The following is a 26,687-nucleotide window of genomic DNA, read 5'->3' as shown; positions in this document are numbered from 1 at the left end:
TGTGTTGCCACCGACAGGTGTCTCGTGTCACGTTGGTTAGAAATGAATGTGCTAAAGTGAAAAAACGTTTTTGCTCAGATGCTACACTAAGGTGGTGATGATGGTAATCATTACACCTGCTTAGCATCAGCGTTTTAGCTTCACTGTGAGCATGTCAGTATGCTGACGTTAGCGTTTAGCTCAAAGCGCTAAGACTCCCAGAGCTGCTAGCTCGGCTGCAGACGTGCTGTGTCTTGGTCTTTGTGCTCAGAGAAAGTGAAACATTAAGCAGTGCACAGAGAAAGAAAGACCACCCTATCATTTAAAAGACAATGGACTAACACATGAATGCATACATTCATATTCATGTGTATGTGATCCACTGCAGACGGTCGGCTGCATGAACCCTGGCTGAGACACACACAGCGGAAATGTTTTGGCTGTTTAATCTTATCTGACTGTGGACACTGTGATTCCAGTCTGAATTAATTAATCCCCACGACACAGAAAAACAAACTCTTGGCAACCAATGAACAGAGATAACGTTTAAAGTCAATAACCAGTGAGATGTGTGTGTAGCTGGTACCAGGCCGTCAAGCAGCATGCAACTGGTCGTCCGTGGAAAAGCGACAACTGTGGAAAAGGTCAACAGTTTTTCTTCCCTCCAAACCAGATGTTGGCTGTCGGAGTGAAAGCCACACTGCAGTGTTGTGCTCGCTCAGTGCTTCCCTCAGAGGTTTATCTCCTCCACACTGATACACGTCTGATTTACAGCTCAGTGTTTCTTGCAGCGGCACAACTTAATGACTATGTCTTCGCCTCCTGCCACTGCCAAAAGCACATAATGAGATTGCGGAGAACGAAGGCGCTGATGTGTTTAACTGAAACTTTACAAAGGGGTTTTGATTCATGCAAACGCACGGCAAGCTTCATCTTGTGACTGCAAAGTGTTTGCTACATCTGTATTCTGGAGCTGATTGATTGGTTGGATTTGTGCTGTGTCTCTGCCAAGCACATCAAAGACTCCCCGGGGTTAACCTGTACAAAAGCCTGATTGTCTTTACACAGCAAGTAAGAATCTGTGCCCTGAGCACCGGCTTCATGACTATATCAACAGTCCTTCTAATAACAGTGTAAACAGTAGTTACGGGTAGGTGTTACTTGGTGTTGATTGATGCAAACACACAAAACCTTCTTTCAGGCTCGACACTGGGACCGAACCTGACTTTTCCTCCAGTCGGGGGATTTAATTTAATATCTTAATAAACCTCTGTGTGCAGCGTTTACCTTAATGATTTAATACACATTAATACACATAGCTCAAACAGATGTATACCGAGCTGAACCCTCACCTGTGGGTTGTTAGCCTCAGCTAGCTTGCACTGCCGCAGGAACAGCTTGAGATTCCCCCAAGCCATGAAAGGCAGCAGCACCATTGGCTTCTCTCCGTCCTCTGTGCACACATGACTTATAGGCAATAGGTTTCTGAAGGTAGAGAGGAAGACCAAATGAGGAACAAGAACACAGTAACAGATGAGATACGTGGTTTCTGTACACGTGTAGAGGTTCTTCTGCATGTCAAACGGGTTCTTGGAAGCCAACAGTACAGTAACTGGGGTCATCCAAACCACTGCCCACTGTGGGAGAGGAAGTCAGAAAATCTTATCAACTTGCTGACCTCAGAAGGAGGAAAAGAGGAAGGAGAGGGCCAACATGACAACAATCTCTCTCACATTAAGACAGTGAGGGTGCAAACCTCCTCATAACTTTGTTGCACTGGTATGAATATAATTTTAAACTGAAGTCAGTGCCTTCAGACTATGAGCCCACTATCAAAATAAAAAAAATAAAATGAATGACTGTATAGAAAGGAGCCACGATCCAGTGTGTGAATGTTCCATGTGTGTCAGACAACATGTTGTGCTGCGTTCACACGTCTTACGGTATCTGCTCTGTGTAAAAATGTGGTCTTCTTTCGTCAGCGTTAAAACCGAGCCATTTAAAAGACGACCACAGGAACTGCTCTGGCGGAATACAGTGTCGGGTTAGGAGTGAACCAGAATTTTTACTGCTGCTCTGAGAACTGAAACTATTACAAAAGTGGACAACAGTGAGACGCCAGCGCGTCTATGGCCGTGGCACAGGCTGATACTGTGACTTGGTGGTGATGAGGACCAAGTGCTCTGAGACAGACCACGTTGTCGGCGTTAGGACAGATTTTTCTTGTTTATTTTTACTTTTTTTAAAAAAATCAAATAAAAGAAAACTGTCTCCAAAACACAAAAAGGCCTGTGAACTGTGTGTGCTTCCACTTACCGATGATGAAGTCCACGAAGTTTGCAACTTTCAGTCAACATCATGGTCACCTGCACCTCAGACGCATGGTCTAAGAATTTCACCAGAGACAGAGACAGAATCTGATTTGATTGACCTTATAACGGACAAACCATGGGTTACAGTAGCGGCTGGAACGGTAAGCTGCTCCGTGGCTCCGTGTGGTGTCAGATTTTTTTTAAATGATGTTTTATTGTTTCCCTGCACATTCCTCTTCCAACAGTCATTTGCAGTGGGAAACTGGCTTGTGCCAATTTTTAATCTGCGTATGCACCTTTGCCTTCATGTGGTACTTATGGAAAGCAGTATTGTTCCCTTCCCAAAAGGAGCGTGAAGAGGAAGTTAAGAGTTTAACAAAAGCCATGACTGGCATGAGCATATTGTTCGCTGAGTGGTATCCACCCCTCCCTGAGTAAACATGAGAGAACAGAGAGGTCAGAAGGCAACTGGCAGAGAAAGCTGACACATGCCGCTAACAAACAACCTGACAGTCCCGCTTAAAGGACGTCTTTCGCTGGCGTGCAAAACCTGCAGCATGAGAGAGACTTATAGTCCATTAGCTGTCAAAGTTGTGCGGCTGTTTACTGCACTGAAACCATGTTTGGCCATCTGACGGAGCCATCAGGAGAGCACCTGCTGTTTCTGACAGACAATGTTTGGTTAACAATCCGTGGCGTTCACCATCAGGACTCACTAAAACATAAAGTAAAATCACTGTCAGCTGAACTATCAGCTTCAGTATGTTTCAGGCTAATGACCACTGTCAGTCCTCTGACGTCTGCTTCTGTCTCACGACGTTCCCTCAGATTACAGTCCTCAGTCTGAGGAAAAACCCAGGGAGTTTCTCATTTATAGAGATGGGAAACCTACAGTGCACCTTCATTACTTTGACTACTGTGAACTGAGCATTTCAGCCAGGACAAAGAGAGCATACCTTTCACTGTCTTCACAAAGACCTGCTTCTCCTTACTGGGGTCCTTCTCATCCAGCAGCACGCCATGGAAGATGCGGCCAAACGTGCCTGTCAAAGACAAACCACAGGTTTTTATCTGAGGAAAAGGGCAGGAGAGAGAAAGCCAGAGGCATCACATTCAACGATCCAAATGTCACCTCGCTCACTGGCTGCCATGCCCGGCTAATCTGTGGACACGATTCTGCTAAAAACGCTTTGTCTCTTAATGGGATTAGGCAGTTTGGCTCCTGTCAGCGAGACAGGAGCCAAAACAAGAGCAATTCAGTGGAGCTCAGAAGATCTTTCATCACTTAGGACAATTCAGAAGTATATACGATGTGAAAAGGCCAAATGAGCACGTTCATCATCTCCTTTGTATAAACTGTCTCCTCACTGCTCCGAGGTAAAATGCCATTTCAGAACATAAACCATCAACATAAACTTGGAAAAAACATCTGAGCCCCAAGGCCGACTGTGCGTTGTGTTTCGACAGGAGAGCAGACGAAATATAACAACAGGGTTAGTGTTTAACTGTCTCCCTCCTACCTGAACCTTCTCCCTCCAGCCTGTCTGGACCTGCTGGCTCCCTCAAACAGAACTCTACTCACAGTTCAACCACACTGAAGACATGGCAGTATGTCTCCTGTTTGCTGTTTCTCTCGTGTTTATTTACTATTTCATTTATTTAGCATTTTGTATTTTGCTTTTTTTACATATCCCAAAAAGAATCTAACAAAGACTCTTTAAAAAAAACTGAAAGAAAAACCTCAAGGTAAAATAACACGGTGAGGTCTCCAGAGGAGACAGAGGGGAGCAGACATCAGCTGACGTCAACACGTCCGTTCAAAGACAAGTTCGATCACCGCACCCTTACAAAGTAGAATTACTCATAATCTATAAAAGCTAGTCACAAAGGGTGCAGCAGAGAATCAATCGAAGAACAGGAGCTACAATAAAGCTGCTGATCAGCCCAGTGTGGAGGCAACCCGGAGGTTTCGCTTGGTCCTGATATCAGATACATCGCAGATAGCTGATATATTGATAGCTGGCTGCTAACACTCTGTCAGTGACAGTGTCAATATGCTGATGTTTAGCTGATGTTTAACTTAATCCATGGCAACACAGCTGATAGTGGACGAGCCACCAGCATAGCTAAGAACCAACTATTTGAATATTACTTTCAGACCGGGAAGATCAATTACAGCATCTGTGTTGTATCCAATAACATTTAGTGGGCTAAAAAAAAAATTACCAGAGAATACTACGTTCAGAAACAACGGCGATAAAGGTCTTTAAAAACAGTACACCCACATTTTTCTTTGCTGTGTTGTGTTCACCCTTGGGTACCGATTACATCATTCACACAGCCACACTAAACACAAGTGTGGGCAAACCTCCAGAAAGTGAAGTACAGTCTTGCTCCGAACCGTCAGTCCACGACGATGCTGAATCGCCTCCAAAAGCATTCAGCATCTGAAGCGAGGAAGACTGATGGAGCTAAACCGAAGCACAAATAGTTGTGATTGTCTTTGATACAAAGCCAAAGACAGAGATTTAGAAACTTCAGTGTCTTTCTGTCAGTTTGGAAAATGCCTCAGGAGCAACAAACTTTTGCTATTTTAGGTTCATGGGGAGTTTTCGCTGACACTGATCTGATGAGACCTGCTCACACTTGGCAGGAAAAACACAGCATTAATGTTCACAGCTCGCTGTCTGTTTTGTTTTTCACGACAGACACACAACGTGTGTGGATATCGATGCTGCAGTGTTTATGATTAAGATTTTGCTCTTATGTTACTATTGAAATAAGTGCAGTGCAGCGACCTGTCACTGAACAAGGACCTCAACATTTCAGTTTAATGTTGAATAGGTGTTGATGAAAACACATCACAGTCCTGTATTTCATCATCTGGATTTTCCTTTTTTCTGTTTTCATGTCGCTTGTGTAAGTGTAAACAAAACACAGCTAAACCACATGCGGGAACAAATTTCTTTGTAAATATTCCTACATTCTGAGAACTTGCTAAACACGTGGTGCACAAGGTGCAAAACATATACGTCAACGACGCCTGCGTATGTATTCAGCGTTACACTGTGTTACTCTCCACCAGCCTGCCGCTCAAAACCACACCTCACATACACAGCAAGACTCCTGAACAAAGCAAGGGGAAGAAATGTTAACCACATCACATGACACAATCTGTGCTCGCAGCTCTTCAAAGAGGGGATCATGAGACGCTCTCAAGTTGTCTTCCACTTTTCTGCGACACTGTTGTGATAATGTTCACACTCCTGTGAAGAATATGAAAGTGATTCTGGAGTTTCATTGAGAGAGAAAAATACCTTCATGCAACACGTCTCGCAGAGTGACTCTCTCCCTTGAGATGGCAATGTCTTTCACTTTAGCTTTGGCCTCCATTAGAGTAACACTCCTCAGGTCATTCTTCTCTATGCGGAGAGATGGGTAGCCTGAGAGGACGGAAAAACACAGACTCACATTAAAGACACACAAGATCCCAATGTAAACAAAACACTCTCAAAATGACTGACAGGTCTTTTAACTGGGATTAACACAAGAAAACAACCGGGGGGGGGGGATTCCTGCTTTGCATCACTTTTCGACAGAGATATGTTTCTTACTGACGCAAACGTTGCTTCTAAAACGCACAAATCCCTCACACGAATTCAAGAATTCCAGAAATTACAAGAAACGCAGTCAGACAGGCATGTAGAGTACCCTAAACATGTTGCATCAAAGCAGCTTCATGCAAAGTCCTGTATTACAGCACTGCCATTACATAACCTCCCCATGTACGCACTGTCGTTAGCTGCTGGCTTACTGAGGTAGGAGCAAGTCTGGATACACAACACACAACACACACACACACACACACACACACACAGTATCTACACAGAGATAAGCAAACACAAACCCTTTCTATCAACACACTCCATATGTACACAACATGTCAGTGATGAGAGATAACACATTCTAAACTCCTGTGTCTGCAGCTCACTGTGAGTGAGGACGACTCTGCCAGGCTGCGTACAGCAGACGGGCTGTGGATAAACCAGTGAATGGACAGAGAATGGAAAACTCACTGACTAACCACCTCCAGTTACAGCTGAAGGCAGCGACAGTCAAACCCGTCCTCGCTCTTATGAGCTACATCTGATACAGAAAATCTGGGTTGCATGAGAACATATGAGACATATATGAAAACAAACGGTTTTCATCTTAAAATAAACCCAACAAACACAATAAAATCCTCAAACATCACATCTAGGTTCAAAGCTGGAGATTCTGCAACACAGATGATAAACTACTTTGAATAAAGGTTTAAATCTCTGCTGTTGAATGTAAAGTAGCACAGGTCGGTGCTGCCCCCTGCAGGTAGAACGGTGAACACAATTTATTTTAAACAATGGAAAAGAGCACAGTAATAAAATATGTGTGTGTACACACAGACACATACACATTGCATTATGCTTTAAATGTTTTCAACAGCTAGAAACACTGGTCTAGAAATTAAGCGCTATGTCCCAAATCCACAATAATAACTACACAGTATGAGCTATACACTAATAAATAATAATAATAATAGAAATCCAAATACTTTATACTAATGACATTATACCTATGACTCTGAATATCCCGGAGCTGTTTTCCCATCATCTACAATTAGTTTTAATATTTTTTCCAGCAGCTCCTTCATTTCCTCTGTACACTGCACTGTGCAACCGAACACGCCACCAACAGCACCAATCAACATTTTTATACATACCAGTATATATAAAAATACAGTATACCAGAGTGAACACTACATAACCAAACCCTTCTTAGAATTAGTTCACTGTATGGGTCTGGGACACAGAACAGAACAGGGCCGTTTAAATGTCTACGGTCGGTAGATGTGGGGAAACTTCAGGTTAATCGACTGATGCACACCGAGTAAGTCTGAGGTTGAAAAGCTGGAACCAGAAAACATTCAGCGAGTTACACAGTTAATCAGTTATCAAAATTGTTGATGATTATGGGACCACTGAGGATCGACCATTTGATTAACCACCTATTGTTTCAACACTAACTGATGGGACCTTTCTGTTAAATACCAAAGGTCTAAGTGTCTAACTTACAACTTACAACACAACAAACCGCCAAACAAAAGTGGCAAAGCATGTTAGTGTGAAGCAGGTGAGATGCATGGGTCGAGATTCTGAGGATCAAATCTGTCACTGAGAGGAAGGGTCGCCCTCCAGTTACTGGATTTCTGAAAGGATGTTCTTTCAGTCTGCTGTTCACAGTGTCCCAAACTAAAAAGCAAGACACGAGGGTACGAAAGCACAACATGAAACAGTCTTTATCCAAGAAGTGTAAAGTTCAGAAACGATGAAAAACACATGGCGGACGTGTTAATGTTATTATGGAGCACATGACAACGTGATAGTACCAAAGAGTTCTGAGTTTTAAGTCGTCTCTCAGAGCTTCAGTGCAACTTACTTTTGGTTTCATGGGGGGGGGCACCGGGGTTTTGGAAGGAGGAGGCAGCAAGCTGGAGTATGGGTGCAGAACCAGGGTGATTGTCTGATGAAAGGGGGAGAGGGGGAGCAAGGAGAGGGGGAGGGAGCAGGGGGTGGGAGAGAGTGAGAAAGAAGTGTTTTAATGGAGAGCTCACTCAAATTACAACATGACCTGACTGAATAAATGGATGTGTACTGTAGCTGCAAATATTCAGCTCATACAAGAAACATCCATCAAACCAGGCATGCATGCAAGTTGGGTAAACTTGCCCATCGGGAGCTGGCTGGGTGATTATCACATTCAGCAAAGCATAAGACAAAAGGAGAAGACACAGGAGGTGAAACGTGGGTTGTATCCACAAGAGGGCGCTGATGGATCACACACTGACAATAATGAACAAAAAAAACAGCTGGTGTGCTTTTCCATCGGTTCACAAAATAAACCAGAGATTTCCCGCCAAGCTGAGAAAGAGTCCTCATTTCATGGGATGATTAGATGATTAAGGTGTGATGAAAAAAAGAGTCACAGCATTAGAAAAGGGATCATTGGACACTAGATTTTACACATTTTACAGGTAACAGTATCTTATGTTACAATTATTTACTTTAGCCTTTAATTGTTGGTTCTGTTTCCAAATTAATAATCAGGGTTGATGTACAAGAACGGCTCATCATCATTTTTACAGTTCAGTAGCACTTGTCCAACAACCAGCAAAGACTCCAGGAAGTTACTGGTCCCAGAAAGTGAGTCCACCACATAGCTCCCCACTAAATGGCACATGGTTGTTTCTTGTTCTGATTAAGCAAACAGGATATAATTTGTTAATTAGTGACCTTTAAAGGTGTCTGTAGGTCGATTCTGCTCCCGCTGGACACAGACTTGCTGCTTTGTTCTAAACCGACCAGTAAAAACAAAACGCTGTGGTTTTACAAAGCGTCTGGTTTCCCATGCTTCTAGCCTTTGTGCCAAGATGAGCTACTTGGGTGCCAGCTCTAACCTTATATTTAATGAACACACACGAAAATGAGAATTACATTTCTCAGCTGACCATCCACCAGAAAGTGTGTATCCCAAAATGTTGAAGTATTACCTGAAAATGGAACTGACAGAGACTAATCTGTTCACTGCCGGCACACAACTGACATGAACGGGACACAAACTCAGTGTGTAACTGGCTGATAGCATGTAATAACATGGCACAGCTAACGGTGTAGTTAGGTGGAGGAGTGCAGGATGAGAGCAGGAAAAGCATTTTCTGACCAACAAAGAATTACCTGGTAACCGTGGCAACGCTTTTATCATGGCGACCCTGAATCTCATTTCATGGCCCTTCTGCTGCGCTCACACTGTAATTAAAAGGTCAGCTCCACATGACGAACTGAAACTGCTCCAGTGTGCGATGTTTGTGTCGCAGAGCATGCCGCATTATTTCCACTTTCCACTAATACAGTGCAGCCTTACCCCGTAATTACAGCGGGTGGCAGCCAAGAGAACAGGGGCTGGGTGAGTGATCACACTGCCACCTAACACCACCAGAGACTCACACTGACCCAAACTGGAGGCTATGTGCTAGGCCTGAGACTAACTGATGAACTGTCACACTGGTGAGATGCTAAATGGCAAACGTGAGAAAGTTCTAATAAAGTTCTGAGGGAGGAAACTATAATGTTCAGACTTAGCACTTTCTATAACGTAGTCACTGTATGTGTGTTTCCCACCGTGTTCTATATTTACATCCTTTCAGTGGATCAGTTTCTGCCAGTTCCAATGTAAAAGCCTGCTTGTCCTTCTCTAACTGCTGAGCAGTGGATGCGAGCTGGCACAAAGCACGCAGTGATGGCGTTCACACACTGCTCAGATAGCATCAGGTCACAAGGGTAAGAGCAACAGAAAGAGAGAGCATCACTGCAGAGCCTGTGCTCTTTATTAGGGTCTTATGACAGTAGCTAAGCTAATTAGGTCATTCACAGTCAATTATTGCATTTGGAAAAGCATGGACATTTTGGGATGCCAGTGTGAAGGAAAAGAAAAACCCTGGCAGACTGACTCAGAGGGAATAAGACATCTTACTTGTGACAGGGGCTGCGTTGTTTGGTGTGTCAGCCCTCAGGTACTGTGTGGTCTGGGTGGACGGCTGAGACAGGCCCTGTGAGCTCCCACTGTCACTCACACTGAAAGACAAAGGGAGGAAGAACATGGAGTATTCATCTGAAGGAGCCTGGACTGAGCTGCACCAGCTGTTCATTCATACACTACTGAGTTTGAGGGTGAAGTCCTTCCTACTACATAGGTTCAAACTAGTAATATCAGGTTGGACCAGTAGAACTAGATGTTTCAGCTAATGAAGGCCTTCACAGTGTGTGAATATCTGCAGCACCGTCCAATCAGAAGCAATTAACTATGCAAACAATAAGTCACTGTAGCATCATGAGTTGCAGCGTAACTTCCTAAAACTTTTCTGAGGTCAAACAACACATTGAGCTTCTGACATTAGGGAAATATAAGCTCAGTTTTTATAAAACTCCTGACGTGTTGATTCAACTGATCATAAAATGATCAGTTCAGAAGCTGCAGCTCGTGGTGCCGCTGAGTTATACAGTATTTTGTCCATTTATATCAATGAGGGTCGGCTCAATAACAGAAACTGTAATACAACACAGTTCAGGGTGATGCCTTTGTTCATCTGACCAACTGTCCAGGACCCACAGATTCAGTTTACTCTGATAAAAGACTAAAGAAACAGAAAATATTTACAACAAGGCCGAAGGCTGTGACACTGACAGACCAACAAAATATTTCTGTATAACACAAGGATCCCATCACGCAATGTGATCCAATCAAGCCACTTTGGCAAAACAACATTACAGCAAATAAGTTTAGGGCAAATATCACATTAGACGTTAAAACATTAAAAAAAAAAAAATCTGTACAATTTAAATTTACCACTGTCTCAACGGTTAACCTCTCCAAATCAGTACCGAGCGGAGGATGTGCTGATCTCATTTCACACTGATATCCGATAACTTGCATCGAAGCCTACAGCCATCTGGAGTGGAGCTTACAGGAACTAAACAACAGGGAAGCTAAAGTGCAGGTTTCAACTTGATATAATCCTCTCTGTGGAGATGACCTATTTTTGTTGGTCTGTGAACAGAGAGATTCTGCAGAAAATACTAACATAACTTTCACAGGTGACAGATACGAGGCTGTAAATCTGCTCAGCTGTGTGCTGCTTTTCATCAGGTTCACCATGATGAGTGTGCTTTCCTTCTCGGATATATAAGAACGGCTGTGACGGACAAACACTGGGACAAACAGAAGAAACAAACCTGTCCTCGCTCTCCACTCTCTTCATGCTGTGCAGGTGCAGGATGGCCAAGATGATGGCCACAAGGAAGATGACGATGCAGCAGACGCTCACGCTTATATAGAACACCTGAGTGGAGCTGGTGGGGGTGGTCACGCCATCTACTGATGAAAACGAGCCACACATTAACAATTGCATTTGGCAACTAAAGCATCAAAATACCATCGTCGCCTCAAAAGCTTCAGCAGTGTTTGCTGCTATGAAAGAAACACAGAGTAAATATGAGGTAAGGCGATGGGATAAAGACATGGGTGAGACAGTGGGAGAGAAACTATGAGAGCACTGAGGGCTCCACTTAGGCTTAATGGAGGCCTGGAACAGAGGCCGTGCCCAGGATCCAGTGTCTGAGAGCTTTTCTCATCACCCCTCTAAAAGCCTGCGAGGGCCCCAGGTTCCTTGGGCCTACCCAAGCAGAAGGGAGACGACTCACTAATGGTGCTTTGTCACTGGGGCAGTGGGCTCACAAAGGGAATAAATCCCACTGGAAGAGGACAACCACTCTAACGGGTGGGGGCTGACAGAGTGCACTTCAGCAGGAGAATGCATCCTTCTCTCTGCACTCTGAAATTATATGCCACGGTTATGGAAAGTCTGACTAATGTGCACTCCTATAGAAGAGACTTCTCAGTACTAATCCAGCCTATGTCTTATCAGACCAAAGCCACCTATGATAGACAACAGACAGAGCTGGTAGAGAGGGAGAAGTGGAGCAGGATGTGAAAGAAAGATTACTTACAGTCAGGCCGCTGAAGAGTGTTATTGTTGAGGGGAATGGGAATCTTTGGGTCCGAATCTATTCCTGTTCACAGAGGGGAAGAAGAGAGGAGGAAAGAAAGAGACAGAAAGAACAAATGAAACTAAAAAGGCTGAAACACGTTTTCTCTGAGAAGTTTCTGATCACACAGACTCAGGAAATAAAGAGCCTTGTATTTCCACCACATCTCATGAACTCCAAAGATAAATTAGACTGATAACACGTTAAAAAGCAAAGAGGAAGATGTCAGCACAAACTTACCAATACTGATAAGTAATGTAAACAGACTACAAGACAATAGTTAAGCTTATGCTTTACGAATCATCACCATCCAGCCTCCTCCATGCTGATGATCTCCAGCTGACAGCAGAGTAATGTCTCACAAACAGGGACGCTGTTTGACGCCCCGGGACAAAAACCCGAAACAGCTTTTTTTTAGGCTGCGCTCCTGAGTTCCTAAAAAGGCTTCTGGGTTCCTTGAAAAGTTCCAGCCGTTGAAAATGACAATAGGTCAGTGAGCTCTAGGTGCCATTATACAACAGCAAGCATACGCCATTGTTTGTCCTCTGCTACAACAGCACAGGAACAGGTCTGACAGCTCAAAATACATTTTCAAGCGTACAAAGACTCTATTATGGCTGATAATTTGACTCATGCTTAAAATAAGATGGAAATAAATTTGTTTCCATGTGGCATGAGAAGCCTCTGGGCCACATGTAATTATCTTCAGGCAGTTTGGAAAAAGCACAGCAATGAACAGAACACAGAAATGTACATCTCCCACTGCAGTTTCAACTGGGTCGACCCAAAACACCTTCCCTCACAGCGGACACTTTGTTGTCACAGCAGGAAAAGCACAAGCAGAACCAATAACACTAACAATGGTTTGGTTCCACTGAAAGGTCCCCCAGCATGCACAGCCATCATTAACGTTAATAAATGATATTGATGGATAACTTTCTCCATGTGCGCCTGTAAACGTGTTTGTTTGGACACTCACTCTTATAGCACATTTTCCTCCTCTTGAAGTTGAGCACTGTGTAGTTGTTGGCATGGATGGTCAGGTTGAGCTGCACAGTCACGACAGCCTCTCCATCTACTTTGCCGGAACAAAAGAGGTCCACTCTAAAGACTGTGGAGAGAAACACACACACACACACACACATACACACACACACACACACACACACACACACAAAATAAATAATAAATAAAAATAAAAATAAAAATAAAAATATAAACATATATATATATATATATATATATATATATATATATGTTTGTGTGTACTTTTTTGTTAATCTTTAGGAAATGTGCTTATTTGCTTTCTCCAGATCTCACAGATTTACATGTTGTTACATCTCCTTTGTTTAACACATCCAAAAATTAAAGTTTACAACATTTCATCAACATATTTGTTGTGTGAACCAATCTGAAACCAAACTTAACCAATCTGAAACCAAACTTAACCGGCTGAAACCAAAGTTTCTCAGCAGTTTTTAAAGGTTTCCTCATCCTAACACAACTCATCCGTTACAACTGTGGATTTACTGACAGCATGTGTTAAAGTGTACAGACTGGAAGCATGTAGGAGCACTGTGAGTGCACGAGTGCATGTGACAAACCAGAGGGGACGCGGGGCACCTCCCCCTGACTGGAGATGTTGCTCCTTGGTTGGTTCATGGCCACAGGGTTCTCCACGTGGAAGCCAAGCCGGTAGTCAATCTACGAACAAACAGTGATGAACCAAAGTCGCCAACACATAAACATGCTGTCTGTGTGTGTGTGTGTGTGTGTGTGTGTGTGTGTGTGTGTGTGTGTGTGTGTGTGTGTGCACTGGTAAACGGGTAATGAAGTGATTCAGCAGTAATTCCTGAGCCTTACTTTTGCCTTGGAATGCCATGTGAAGTGAAGGCTGTTGGTCTCACTGGGCACAGGAAGGGTGAAGGAGAGTGCATAATGATTCACCACATCATCTCGCACATAGTAAAGCTCTGCATCTAGGCCTGTGTGAGGACAGAGGACATAAAATGGCAGCTGATGAAACAATGTTGAGATCACTGGACATAAAAGACCTTAGTTTAGGGAGATTTAGACAGAGAGAGAGAGAGCAGGCCTGAGAGAAATGGTAAAACATCCACTCAAATTGCCAGCTTGAATTGGGGGGGGGGCGTTTACCCTCAATAAGAGACATGGACTAACCACATCTGTTAGTACTTGAGAACTCTTAGTGCCCAAGTGAGACAACATCCAAAATATGACCGCGGTTTTCTATCCAGGAAACAAAATTGGGCAGAGGACGGGTTAGGAGGAAGGGAGTGGAATGTCTTAGATAAAAAAAAAATGTGGTCTTGCAAACAACATCCACGATCTGTTCAACCGTTCAGTAAATGCATAGCTCTGGAAACGCCACAGCACATGAACACCAGACAGCCAGACACATTGGTGCTGTGTGCAGTATTTCTATTTATCATTCACCAAAACAAAATGAAGGCTTAAAACGGGTTTTTTCTCCGAGCTCCCGCTGCATCAAACCTAACAGAAGTGTAATGTGTACTGGTGAAATCCCCAACCCTGGCCCGGGGCAGTGCGATCAGTCCTTGAAAGCGTCTGTCTGGCAGAGTGGTGTGTGTCTATCAGTCTCTGCGTATCTAGTTTAAAGAGAGGGGAAGAATGTGCCCAGGCTCCCCCAACACCCCCGGGCTGTCCCAGAGCTGCGGTTCATAGACCTTTCTCACATTGGCTCAATTAAAAACATTCTCAGCCATTTGCCAGCTCAGAAAGTTAAAGGAGTGTTATGTGAACTAGTATGTAACCAAGCCCAAAGAGTAAGATTGCTGGCTTTCCTTTCCATTAATTAGGACTTTGCCCCTTGTACATTTTCCCCAAAGCATATGTTTAAAATTAAATTTAAAATTAAACGTTGATTCTAAACCTTGAAAATACTAGTTAGACCAAAAAAACCTAAACTTAAGATAAATTCACGAACATGTTCCTCAACTCTTACTGTAAACTTGTGATAAAATATAAAAATGTGATTTTTTTTTTTTTTTGGTCATATTGTCCAACTTCATTCCATGCACCGGCTCTCATGGGTATATAAGCAGCTGACCGGTACGGACACGGCCACACAGTTTAGTCCTGTATTAACTGCCTTTCTCAGGCTGAACTCTTGTGCGGCCACACCGCTTTGATCCTAATTAAACTATGCACCCAGGCTTACAGGCCCAGAGAGGAGCAGTGTGCTCAGCGCTGCCCTTCCCACAGCACCTCAGCCGTCCATCCATCCAAACTGCAACAACTTCAAAACAGGAATGTGAAGGAACGGCAACAGGAGCCCGTCAGTGCACACAGACCGAGGACTGGGAATAAGTGGTTCCTGAGGTTAAGGAAGTTGAACCATGCACTGCAGTTTAATCCCTGACTCACACTCCGCTCTCTGGAATGGGAAAACAGCATTGCTAGAAGGTGTGCCTGTAAACAAGACTCTTGTTTAGTTAGTGTTTGGTCACAACATATAAAGCGCCTCACTTCATCATCACGCGGTTCGCCACGACAGACGCAGACGTTTCGAATGCTAACAAACTTCTTATATGCAAATGGAAAATAACGGCCATTTTGAATTCCCCCATGATAACTTGGCAGCACTTAATGTTTTGAGGGATTATTTCCTGCTGGACATTTCCATTCCTCTCTGCTGGTGTCAAGTGATTAACAATAGCCAGGGCAGAACACACTGTATCACCTGCACTGCTCTGAAAACACCCAGCTCTAGCTCACGTGGGCACAAGGAAATAACAAGGACAGAAAATATCAAAGTTATTGTTTCATGCTTCATGTGATGGATCATCAATCTGTATAAAACAAATCACGCCCAAATCTGTTGGTCAAACATCTAAAAACCATTTATAGCTTTTATATAACTTTGTTTTCAACTGTTAAATATCACCTCAGACGTTAAATGTATGTGATAGTGTATATGCTACCTCAGCAAGTGGCTGCCAGCTGATTCAGGATGAAACTGGATGTTGTGCAAAGCAAAGTGGGAAAGCACACGTGCAAAGAGGAAGAGGAGTCCTTCACTAACCTTTCATGGTTAAAGTGCTGTGATTATTAAGGTTAAAAATGTAAAAGAAAAACACTAAAAAAAGAAGTGATTTCCACCATAATAACTTCAATCTCTTAACTTTATAATAACTTGGTTCATTAAAAAATTCTACCCCTACAGGTGACATACCTGATTTAAAACAGGGACAGAATGAAAGGGCACACCTGAACTAAAGATCATAGTGAGGGACACGATTAAAACCCTTAGTTAATATTATGGTTGTGAAAAGAGTCTGATTCATGCACAAATCTGTTCCCTCTAATGTTCCTTCTTTCCAATGTATTCCTTTCTAAAAAGACTTGAAAACATTGGACATAACTCCAGTCTGAAAATCGCTGGACAAAATGAACAGACCTCGCTCTGTTCAGCTGATGTAAGGCTTCAGAGGACTAAGCTGCTGTTTTCTAAACTTTCAGTCTTTTTAAAAACAAAATTCCCAACAAATCCTTCAGTGGCTCAGCCAGAGTCCTGACATGACTCAATCAAACATCTGTGGAGAGACCTGAGAACGTCTGTCCACCAACAGTCCTCTGGTCCATCCTGGCAGAGCCTGAGAGGATCTGCAGAGAAGAACAGAAAGTCCCAAAATCCAAGACCCAAGAAGACTCGAGGCTGTAATCGCTGCCAAAGGAGCTTCGAAAGGAGCTTTTAGTCAATTTGCCTCCACGTGGACAGGAAGGTGATTACAGTGATCAATAAATCAGTTCTGTATTAAGAAAGATATTCTTCGATCGTCACGTCACAAAGTAAACCATGAGCGTCAGCACCGTTCACTCACATTCACCTGTGCAGGTGTTTAACACAGCGATGTCACGAGCGAACCAATAAAAACATGTCAGCATTCACTTCACTAATAAACCAAAGCAAACACACGTGCACATGCTAGAGCTGCAACAATTAGACGATTCATTAATTAATTACTCAAATGATAGAAAAAAAAAACAACTATTCTGATAATCAAATATTCACTGATGAAATTATTTTTCAAGCAAAAAGATTTGATGATTCTATTTTCTCAGCTGTGAAGGTTTTCTGCTTTTCTTTGTTTTATATCACTGCAAACTGAATTTTGTTGGTCGGACAAAACAACGTATTTCAAGGAGAAATTATAACAGCCCAAATAATCAGTTAGAGATGATGAAAATGATCATTAGCTGAGGTGCTTCATCCATACATCGACCTGGTTGTTAATATACAGTCCGGGATCAAGCAGGATACAGTTACCTGCAGACGATGCTGGTGACGGCTGTAATAGAAATGAACTCTCTGATATGTGGACATGGCTCTTTAATAAAAGATGCAAACGATTAGAATCAGTTTGGTCAGAAAACCAAATGAAAGCACAACATTTGTTTGACTGGGATTTAACACCAAACTAATCACATGCTCTGCTCAGCACCCTGCTGACATTCCTCGAGTACCAACACATTATACCCCAGAGCCGCCCAGCACAGTCAGTCCTCTGCTGGAGTACGACACTGAGCCGCTCTGCTGGAGTAGAATTTAAGGACCTTGCTCAAGGGCACATCAACACTTCTTTCAACTGTGGGAGGGGAGAGAGGATTACTCACTCCTCCTTCACATACTTTCCTTCCTGGCTCAGAGATTCAAAGGGACATGGATCCTCTGCTGCAGTAAACCTTTTACATAACATCGCATTTTAAAAAACAAGTCTTAGAAACGTATTGAAAATGGTGATTTCTTTCATCTGCACATGTGAAAATAAAATGATAAATTACAGGAACGAATCAGGATTAATAAACGCTGGTCTTTACATTTTTGGCTCTACAAAGCTTGAAGTCAACATGCAGCGTTCTCTTCCAAGCTGTGGATCACGATGCAGACTTTGAAAGAGGAGAACAAAAGGTGGCAGTGGCCAGGTGGCAAGGTCCAGGACAGATAGAACAAAGACCCTCTTGTGTGCACAGTCGACACTTTACCTCCCAAAGCCTCCATCCCTGAGCGCCCAGGAGATAAACACTCCCTCCAGCCACTCATTGTGAAGATACTGGTCACATTAACCAAGGAAGGAGAAAATGAGGGCCCGCGTGAAACTCTATCAACTGGAAACCCCACACAAATCCACAGGCAAGAAGGAGACGCAGGAGGAGCTCCAGGTCTAAGATATCAAACTGAAGAGCCCCAGTTTTGGTCTGTGACTGAATCAGATCGATGCTGAAATCTCTATGGGCTGATGAGCAGTTCAGTCTGTCAGCTGACAAGTAAACAGAGTTTTTCCATCAGAGGAGCATGCTGCTGACCAACATGACGGGGAAAATGGTACGTTACAGTCTGACAACCAGTTCAACCACAGAAACACAAAACGGGCCAATTATTTACTATGTCAAAATGCACTGCTCACACACATTCATACATGTATGACAGACTAGATTCAAACATACGACTGAGTGGGTGAATACTGTTTGACAAATGAAAAACTCGGATGGTGAAACTCGGAGCAGGATCGCTGTAAGGCCTGACCTGCTCCTTCCTTTATAAAATAAAAGCCCATCTCTATTTGCAGTTAGGCTGTCTCTAATGTAGAGCATGTGCTCTCACTTTTAATTCCAGCAAATAGCTGCTTCTATAGTATTTAATAAAACCTTTAATGACATCTGCATTTTCAAACTGACACTAACTTTGCTGAAGCTCGAGTCAATTTTAAGCCTAAAAACTTTCTGTAATATTTGAAAATGAAACCATGTTATATAACATAAACAAAAGGTATATACTAGTAATGATCAAGAAAATTGAATTTTGGCTTTGAATCCTCAAATAGCCACCCTCTGCGATAATAACATCCACTCTAACACGAGGCATTGGGTCAACAATTTCAGCAGGAAATCACCTGACATGCCGTCCCAGCTCACAGTGAGCTGGCAGAGACGCAGAGCTCCTCAGGGCTGCTTCGCTTTATTTCTCCTGTCAAGTGTATCCCACAGAAGGTCTGCAGGGCTGGGGTCTCAACACTGGGTAGGTCATTAATGTCAATGTGATAATGATACAGGATACAGGTATAGGAAACGCACAGTGAAACGCACTGAGCAAAGACATCAGCTAAGCTTTTACAGTCAGAGTGCTCCGCGAGATGCAAAAAAAAATCTTACAGCTGGAAGAAAAACACATTAAGTCACAATCTCTGCGGTTTTCTGTGACTCACTTCAGAGAAACCATACATCAGTCTCCCTCTTTTATTCAGTGAAGTGCCCCAAGGGCAGACAAGGATGAAGGCAGGGGAAGGAATCTGAGCAAGACTGTCTGCCGCCGTCCCTTTATAGGAACCTCATTGATGCTTATTTGTTGCTCGAAGAGGCTCCTTAGTTTACTCAACAAATCACTGAGAAAATGATTTCATTTTGAGGCGACTAAAGGGTCATATACGGGGTCTCACACACATAACTTTACTCATCTATTTTAGGATGCTGTTTTACATAGGCAGCTTTGTGAGTAACGCAGCAGTTTGAAAGTCTGGGCTGTGTGCGCTGTGTGCAAAGTGCACGTCCAAACAACAACCTCCTATTTTAGAAATGCTGCTGAAACTAGGAGGCTTGGAAAAGGATTTCAGCAGCAACGGCTTCTAATGTTTCTTCATTTCCACAACATAACAGCAAATCTAATTACTGTAACTTCAGCAATTAGAATAAAATTCAAAATCTTATGACATCTGCTGTCAAACGAAACACATAAGAACTAAAAAAAAAGAGTATATTTCTGATTCTGATGTTAAAGAAGGGCAACAACTTGTAAAATGGGTTGTTGCTTTACAGAATCTCCTTTGAGCGCAGCAGCTCTTACACAAAAGATGTGAAAGCAGGGTTTCCCTATTCAACCACAGGATCCTTGGAGAGTGGCATGAAGGAAATGAATACTGCTGCCAATCACTCCTCACTGTTCACAGGCTCTTTTTCAAAGCCCCTGCTTTGCCTTTCAGCTCGTTGGAGGAGGGGAGGAAGGCTGGTTATCCAGCATGCACTTGGCTCTTCACGGCATTTTCACATTTTCATCAGGCCTGGTTATTTTTCATTTCTACACGCTCAGCCAGAGCAGGTACATCGAACTCTGACCCACTCACCATCGCTAGAATCTCCCCACTTGGAAGTCACAATGAAATAAAACAGGAAACATCAGATTTCCCAGAGAGTTCAACATGTGTGGTGCTTTTAATACCAGGTGGAGTTTGTCTCATTAAAATCTGTCAACAACTGGAAAAACAGCTTCTAATGGGAAATTGCTTATTTTCCCTAACAATGCTAATGTTGGTTGGGGACTGGGGAGCCAAAAAAAACAGCACTACTATAATAAGCATTAAGACCAGTGACACTGTGTAGTGTGCCAAGCAAGGACTAGAAAACAGACTCTCTTAGTGCTTAGTTTCCACCAAGAAAAATTCCTCAGTGTGTGTTAGGGAACAAGACCACTGGTGATTGTACCACGGAAAACTGGGCTCAGAAAGGTCATTATTATAAGAGCCAGAAAATAAGCTTTAAATGTACAGAAAAACTTATTTTCATCCATCATCTGCTAAATGATCACATGGATGGTGAGAATGCCAGGAAACAGAGTGAGAGCCTGTAAACCCAGTGTCACAGCCTGGGTTATGGGATTTCTGAACCCTTGTTAAAGCAGAAAACCTGGAGATGTAAAAACAGAAAGTCCTTGGTGGTGACCATCACTCAGAATTAGAGGTAGAAGTAATTTTTCAAGTAGAAATGTCAGAAATTCTCTGATCTGATATCCGAGTTTTTAAAAACTCAGATATTTTTTATCTGCTTTTCAGGTGGTTGGCGCCACATATTTTCCAACACGCGCTCTTGTCTAAGAATATATAACTATTTACGATTATCAGTTTACTGTTATTAAATATGATTTACTGTCTGTTTCACTGACGTTTGGATCACTGAGGCAGCCTCACATTTAAAAACAGTGAGTGTGACCTGGCCGGGCTTTGACCCATCACAAGCAGCTCCTCCCCTCGGGGTCAGATTTGTACCACGACAACCAGCCACGTCCTGTAAAAAGAAAAAGACTGCGAGGATCTTTAGCATTTTTCAACTGCTCCCAAGCAAAAACTGATCTATGGAGTTAAGCACGGCTTCAGTAATTTAATTTGAACTGGCAGCTGTCACTCAATTCAAACCAGGGACGCAGGTTTTGAGATATGGGAGCTGAGGGCAGCAATGCATAGGTAGAGTGTGGTTTTCTAGACAGACACTTCACTGCACATTAGTCATATGCAAAAACAATCAGGGATGCTGCCTGGAGTTCATCCACAGACAAACATACTGTATGTGGAAAAACCCGTGATGTTTTCCTGTCCCTCACCAACCCCGTGAGAGTCAGGTCGTTTGGTAAAGTTATCAAGAACCCGGAAGAACGTAAGGAACCCTGAAAGGTCAGTCCATCTGCTTAAACAGCACAGAGACCACAGCAAGACTACATTACTTGGCGATATGTTTTTCCTATCACATATCTATGCTTTATTGGCAAATACAACTTTATAACTGTATAGTTAAAAAGTATAAATTGTATTAAAAAATCCTGTAAATGACAGAAGATATGGAAACTGTTAATTTCAAGAAACTTCATATTCAGAGTCTGGAGAGGATTTAACAAGTTTTTAAAAAGACTAAACATGGTTGAGGACAAAAACCTGACACAGCAGGATTTGGCACCACTGACCTGCATGTATGGATCCGCAGGAAACGATCTCCTTTTTCAAATAATGACAAACTGCTGGTTAGTAATAACCTCTGATGATCCCTGATGATACTGGTGACGCGTTGCTTCACAGCTCCAAATGATTAACAGTTTATGATTCAATGCATTTAGGGTGATGAGATTAAAACAATGATCTGATGTGATTTACAGTTTAACTGAATAACAACTACTGGTCCCAGTGACTGGAGTCAGTCATTTACACTAATGAGGAGGTTCAACCACAGACGAGCTGTGATGTGAGGTGATTAATCAGATTATTAATCAGATTATTGATCTTTTTTAAAAATCAGGACAGAATCCAGCCGTCATTCATTTTATCATTTGCACCTGTGTTTTTCCTGTTGTTACATGTCATGTGAATGCTGACTCATTGGCAGGGCTCACAGGGAAACCTACCTGGACCACAGTCATCATTAATGTTGTTAGTTACACCTGTACCTCCCTGCAATGAGGGGTCAAAACATCTAACACATCAAGCACGAGCTTTTCTTTACATCACAACAAATCAAAAATGAATGATGATGAACTATAAGCTGTAACACAAACCAAAAATATTTATTTGCTATTGCTATCTTAACTCTGAATACGCCCAAATACACCATGACTACTTCAAACGTTTTCTTAAATCCCAGCAGTAAAATCAGAACAACCTCCAGCCCAAGGTCCGTCCACATGGACATCCAGGTCTGGATTCTCCAGAAACTCTCAAAAATGTTAACAGACACAAGCTCTCTGTGGTTTGGAAAACACTTTCAGATGATTACATTCCTTTTTTGTCAACAGGAAGTCGTAGGCATATACGTTAGAGCATGTGTGCATGCAGGGCTGGTACAGTCTGAAAATCTTCTATCTGGAGATCAAGAGTGAAATCAGGGAAACCTGTTTCCAGACAAACTGAAATCAGTGCAGGGAAAACAGATGCTTCAAAGGCTTTGCCATACGGTGTTGTGATGTATGCACAATCAAATCCCAACAAATAAATTCACCATCAAGCTATTTTTTACTCAAACAGACTAAAAATTGCTTTTCAATGAGGCAAAAATATAAATGCACTATATACATAAGTGTTCCTGGTATTTTCAATGAAATGTTGAGTGAGATTTGAATAACTGCTGTAGAAAAACCAGTTCTGTAACAACTGGTTTAAAAAAAACAAGTAAACCTTGGGTCACTTCATGAATCTGCAGCGAGACTTCCCAGCAGCTTATCGGCTGTGAGTCTGATGCCAGTTTCACCTCCCTCCAAAACGCTTTTTCCTACCACTGTACCATGGAAGTTTCTGTCCACACATACTTCTAACTCCACACACATAGTTGTCAAACATTAAGAGATTTCTCCATATGACCAAATGAGGTTTCAGGCAAACCACAAGAGAGGCCCTGGTCTGGCAACAGAAGATTAACTATAGCCTGATGGAGAACAAGAGGAACCAAAAGGGACAGAGTCAGCCTACGGTCTAACACCAGTCAGATTACAGAGAGGAGAAAAGGAGCTGAAATGTTTTCAAACAGCACAGTGAGTTCTACTTTGATGCTCCTGTCAAAAAGCCAGACCCTAAAATCCAAATCCAGTTTACTTCTTTACACATTTAAAGCATTTTTACGGTGCAAGTAGTACACAACGCTAAATATCTGGTGTATTTGTCATATACTTAAATAAACATGATGCTCATGATGGAGTTAACAAGCAAACCAGCGTTTCCGTTTGATGGCTGGCACTGAACTGTGTATACAGGGAGTTTAGCCAACTTGCTGTTCAGGGCCTGGACACAGCTGATACCTTCTCCTGGATAAATGGACAACAGAAACACATCTGATGCCTCTACAGGATGATTCATTTATTTACAGCAGCACATTGGATCGTGTGAGGAGCTGCAGCGTGGGCTTCCTCCCTTCACAAAGACATTATGCATTAGCACTTCTACCCCTTCATTAGACTGTGCAGTGGCCATCGCATGCTAAATCACTAGTTTCAAACTGCACCCTCAACACATCTCTGTAAACCCTAAATTAACAACTTAGCACAATTCTGTGTGTTTTGCAGGTCTAGCATGTTTTTAATCTTTGCGTGCACAAAGGCTCAAACACTCACGGCCTAATGTGGCAGATACACCTGCTGCCTCACTGCCCCTGACCCCACATCATAGGTGAGACACAACTGTGTGCATCCACTGCAGCTACATCATACAACCCAACATCACAATCAGCACACTGGACCAAAATCACCTGCCTGCAGCTCACTTCCGATAACTTATCAATGACACTACACATATCCCGTTCTCGTTGTGGTTTTTAAATGGCTATGTCCTTTCCAATATTCCCGGTGACACATCAGCGTACTGTACCTTTACTGATGCAGCTCGACGCTGAAACACACCACAACTCCAAAGCTGCTTCAAGCATCAGGCCTGTTTTCCTAACGAACTTCCTAACTTTGGACTTTCTCGCTTGCTTGAAGGTACATTGAATAACATCTAGTGTTTGAGACCGACTGCAACACTGTATGCAGCAGTCTGATTTAAAGATCCACTCATGATGTCTGCAATTTTTGTCTAGTATCACCTCTCAATCTGTGTGGTTATGACAGTATTTACAGGACAGCTCATAAAAAATCAATTACCATGCAGCTGTCTACTGTTCTGTGATGGCATGGAAACATTTCAATGTAAATGTTAATCTGACTTATACCCGGAGGATGAGGCCTCTGAAATAAGAAGACATGTTATTTTCATGTGTTACGTTCTTCTGATTATTTTATAATATTTAGAGCCAGTGTCAACAGTGAGGGGTCTTTTCTTCAGATCAAACAGTGTCTGCGAAGCCTTATAAAACTCATACAAAGACGTGACCTCGTCCTTTTTAAGTCCTCCAGGCCAATTACCGTGGGCTCCCCACACAATTAGCACACCAAAAACATCAAATGGTGAAACTGTGTGTGCAGCACACAGTCAGTTAACACTGTTAACTTCACAGTAACATTTACTGTAAAACTACTGGACTTTAAGGTTAAATGCTCTACTGTGGGTCAGCGAGGATTTAAACTAGAATTACAAAACTCACCCATACTGTATGTAGCACTACGGCTGCTCTATGATAACTGTGAGCTGTATTGCTTCAGTACAGTTTCATAGGAAAAAGTATGGATGTAAGGGGCACCACAGCACAACTGCATCTCCACACACACACACACACACACACACACACACACACACACACACACACACACACACACACACATAAAGACACACTGATCACAAAGTTTGAAGACAGCTGGCTTTACAGACAGGCCTTCTTACCCAAAAGCTTCTTCACCTCCTCCACACTCATGTAAATGTTGACACTCGGGTGGTTGTTGTTGTTGTTGTTGACGCCTGAAGTGCTGCTGGGGCTGGCGAGGCAGCCGGCCCCCTCCAGCAGCAGGAGGAAGAAGAAGCCCCCAAGCCTCCACAGCACCGAGTGTGGCCAACCTCGGGACTCAGACGGGCTGCGGGAGCCGTGAATCAACCCCAACATAGCAGTGGTCCTCTGGCTCGCAGTTGCTCTCGGTGTTCCCCAGTCGCCGATTTCTTTCTCATCCGTATCTGAAGTTAATCCCAGGAGGCAACATTACTCGTCACTTCACGCCGCAGCGCCACTTGTAGCATTAACTCCTTTTCCACTGGCCCGTTTTTGTCCTCTCTTGCTAGCTGAGACAGGCTAAGTTAGCCGGAGCGGGCTAACTTTAGTCGGGCTGTGCTAACCGTCCGCAGTCAGACTGTCGTTGAACGTTTGAATGTTCGGGAGATTTACGACGTTTTCCAAGCCCATAAAATACACACCGGGTATCGCCGCATCGGGGCGCTTTGATTCGTGCAGGCAAAAGTGAAAGAAGGACAGAAGTTCCCCAAAGTAGCAAAGCAGCTAATACATCCAGCTTTCTCCCTCCATGGTCTTTCCTCCCGTTGCTTTTTCCTCACTATCTCAGTTTTCACTCGGAGCAGGAAGGGGGGGGGGGGGGGGGGGGGGGGGGGGGGCAGCGGGGGCGCTCACTGCTCCGAGCAGGAGTGGAATGCTGCCTTTACGGGCTGTCGGAAATATTTGGACAAACTCAGTGTTTATAAACCAACCAAAAAAGGATATAACTAACCGGATCGATGTTGTCATGTTAAGGGCAAATCAACACGGCAATAAATTGTAAAACCTATATCTAAACCTATGTCTACATTATTGTGAAATATTTCCCATACACTTGCCTTTTGATATTCGACTAGAAGCGCTCCAATGGGCGTTAAGAAGGGTACGAACAACTTCGGACATTCCGAGGTTCACTGAAGGCAGCATGGAAAACCGCAAGTCAGTCTGGGGAAGTAGGGATGAATATCTTTAACATACCAAAATGCATATATCGCTAAATAATGAGGAGCCCGCTTTTCAGAGGGCTAATTTCACCGAAGCCACCAAAACTAGTAGTATGACATACACGTTTAAATCTAAATGTAAAATTAAATTAAGTGCATTCTGTATTTAGTGTGTGTTGGTGTCAGGGATCAGGTCAGTGGTCTTCAATCACAGGCCTTCAGTGAAGTCAACAGTGGGAGGTACAGGGCAAATCACAATGAACTTTTCCCTCTGGAGTAAAACTGCACTTTTCACACAGCAAATTCAAACTTTTTTTCTCCTCACATGTTGCTGAGGAATGAATGAAACACACATGAATAATTTAGAGGAGCTGCACTGTAAGTGACGATTCAGTAATTGTATACAACCTTATCATAGTGACTACAGCGGTTTGGCACATTACACACACGAAGCAGAAGCGTCTTAGTAAGGTGCTGAGCGACCACAAGCCTCTAAAATAGCTTCAGTGTTACTTGGCATAGACTCAGAAAGTCTCTGGAGCTCCACTGAAGACGTGAGCACCATTCTTCCAAAGATTTTTTCCCCCAGTTTGTTGTTCAGATGATGATTGTGGAGG

General features: G+C 43.0%; 1 protein-coding gene across 3 annotated transcripts in view; it reads right to left on the bottom strand.

Annotated features, from left to right (window-relative positions):
- Nucleotides 1–25,685, bottom strand: part of ryk (receptor like tyrosine kinase) — a 30,213-nt gene extending 4,528 nt beyond the window's left edge. Inside the window, exons 1-12 of one of the 3 annotated variants that reach the window (XM_041041082.1) lie at nucleotides 25,030–25,685; nucleotides 13,793–13,914; nucleotides 13,534–13,633; nucleotides 12,909–13,040; nucleotides 11,891–11,953; nucleotides 11,117–11,258; nucleotides 9,858–9,958; nucleotides 7,767–7,850; nucleotides 5,609–5,734; nucleotides 3,248–3,334; nucleotides 2,296–2,365; nucleotides 1,332–1,464 (exon numbers count right to left, since the gene is read on the bottom strand). In XM_041041082.1, the coding sequence (XP_040897016.1) occupies nucleotides 1,332–1,464; nucleotides 2,296–2,365; nucleotides 3,248–3,334; nucleotides 5,609–5,734; nucleotides 7,767–7,850; nucleotides 9,858–9,958; nucleotides 11,117–11,258; nucleotides 11,891–11,953; nucleotides 12,909–13,040; nucleotides 13,534–13,633; nucleotides 13,793–13,914; nucleotides 25,030–25,246 (1,377 nt within the window). In that variant the 5' untranslated portion in view covers nucleotides 25,247–25,685. The remainder of the gene's footprint in view (nucleotides 1–1,331; nucleotides 1,465–2,295; nucleotides 2,366–3,247; nucleotides 3,335–5,608; nucleotides 5,735–7,766; nucleotides 7,851–9,857; nucleotides 9,959–11,116; nucleotides 11,259–11,890; nucleotides 11,954–12,908; nucleotides 13,041–13,533; nucleotides 13,634–13,792; nucleotides 13,915–25,029) is intronic. The other 2 variants (XM_041041083.1, XM_041041084.1) reach the window with 2 other exon arrangements.
- Nucleotides 25,686–26,687: the final 1,002 nt, after the last annotated feature.

Source organism: Toxotes jaculatrix, chromosome 6 (genome assembly GCF_017976425.1).
Source record: "Toxotes jaculatrix isolate fToxJac2 chromosome 6, fToxJac2.pri, whole genome shotgun sequence".
Taxonomy (NCBI): domain Eukaryota; kingdom Metazoa; phylum Chordata; class Actinopteri; family Toxotidae; genus Toxotes; species Toxotes jaculatrix.
The sequence above is the reverse complement of the archived record's forward strand: the minus strand, read 5'-3'. Positions and strand labels throughout refer to the sequence as shown.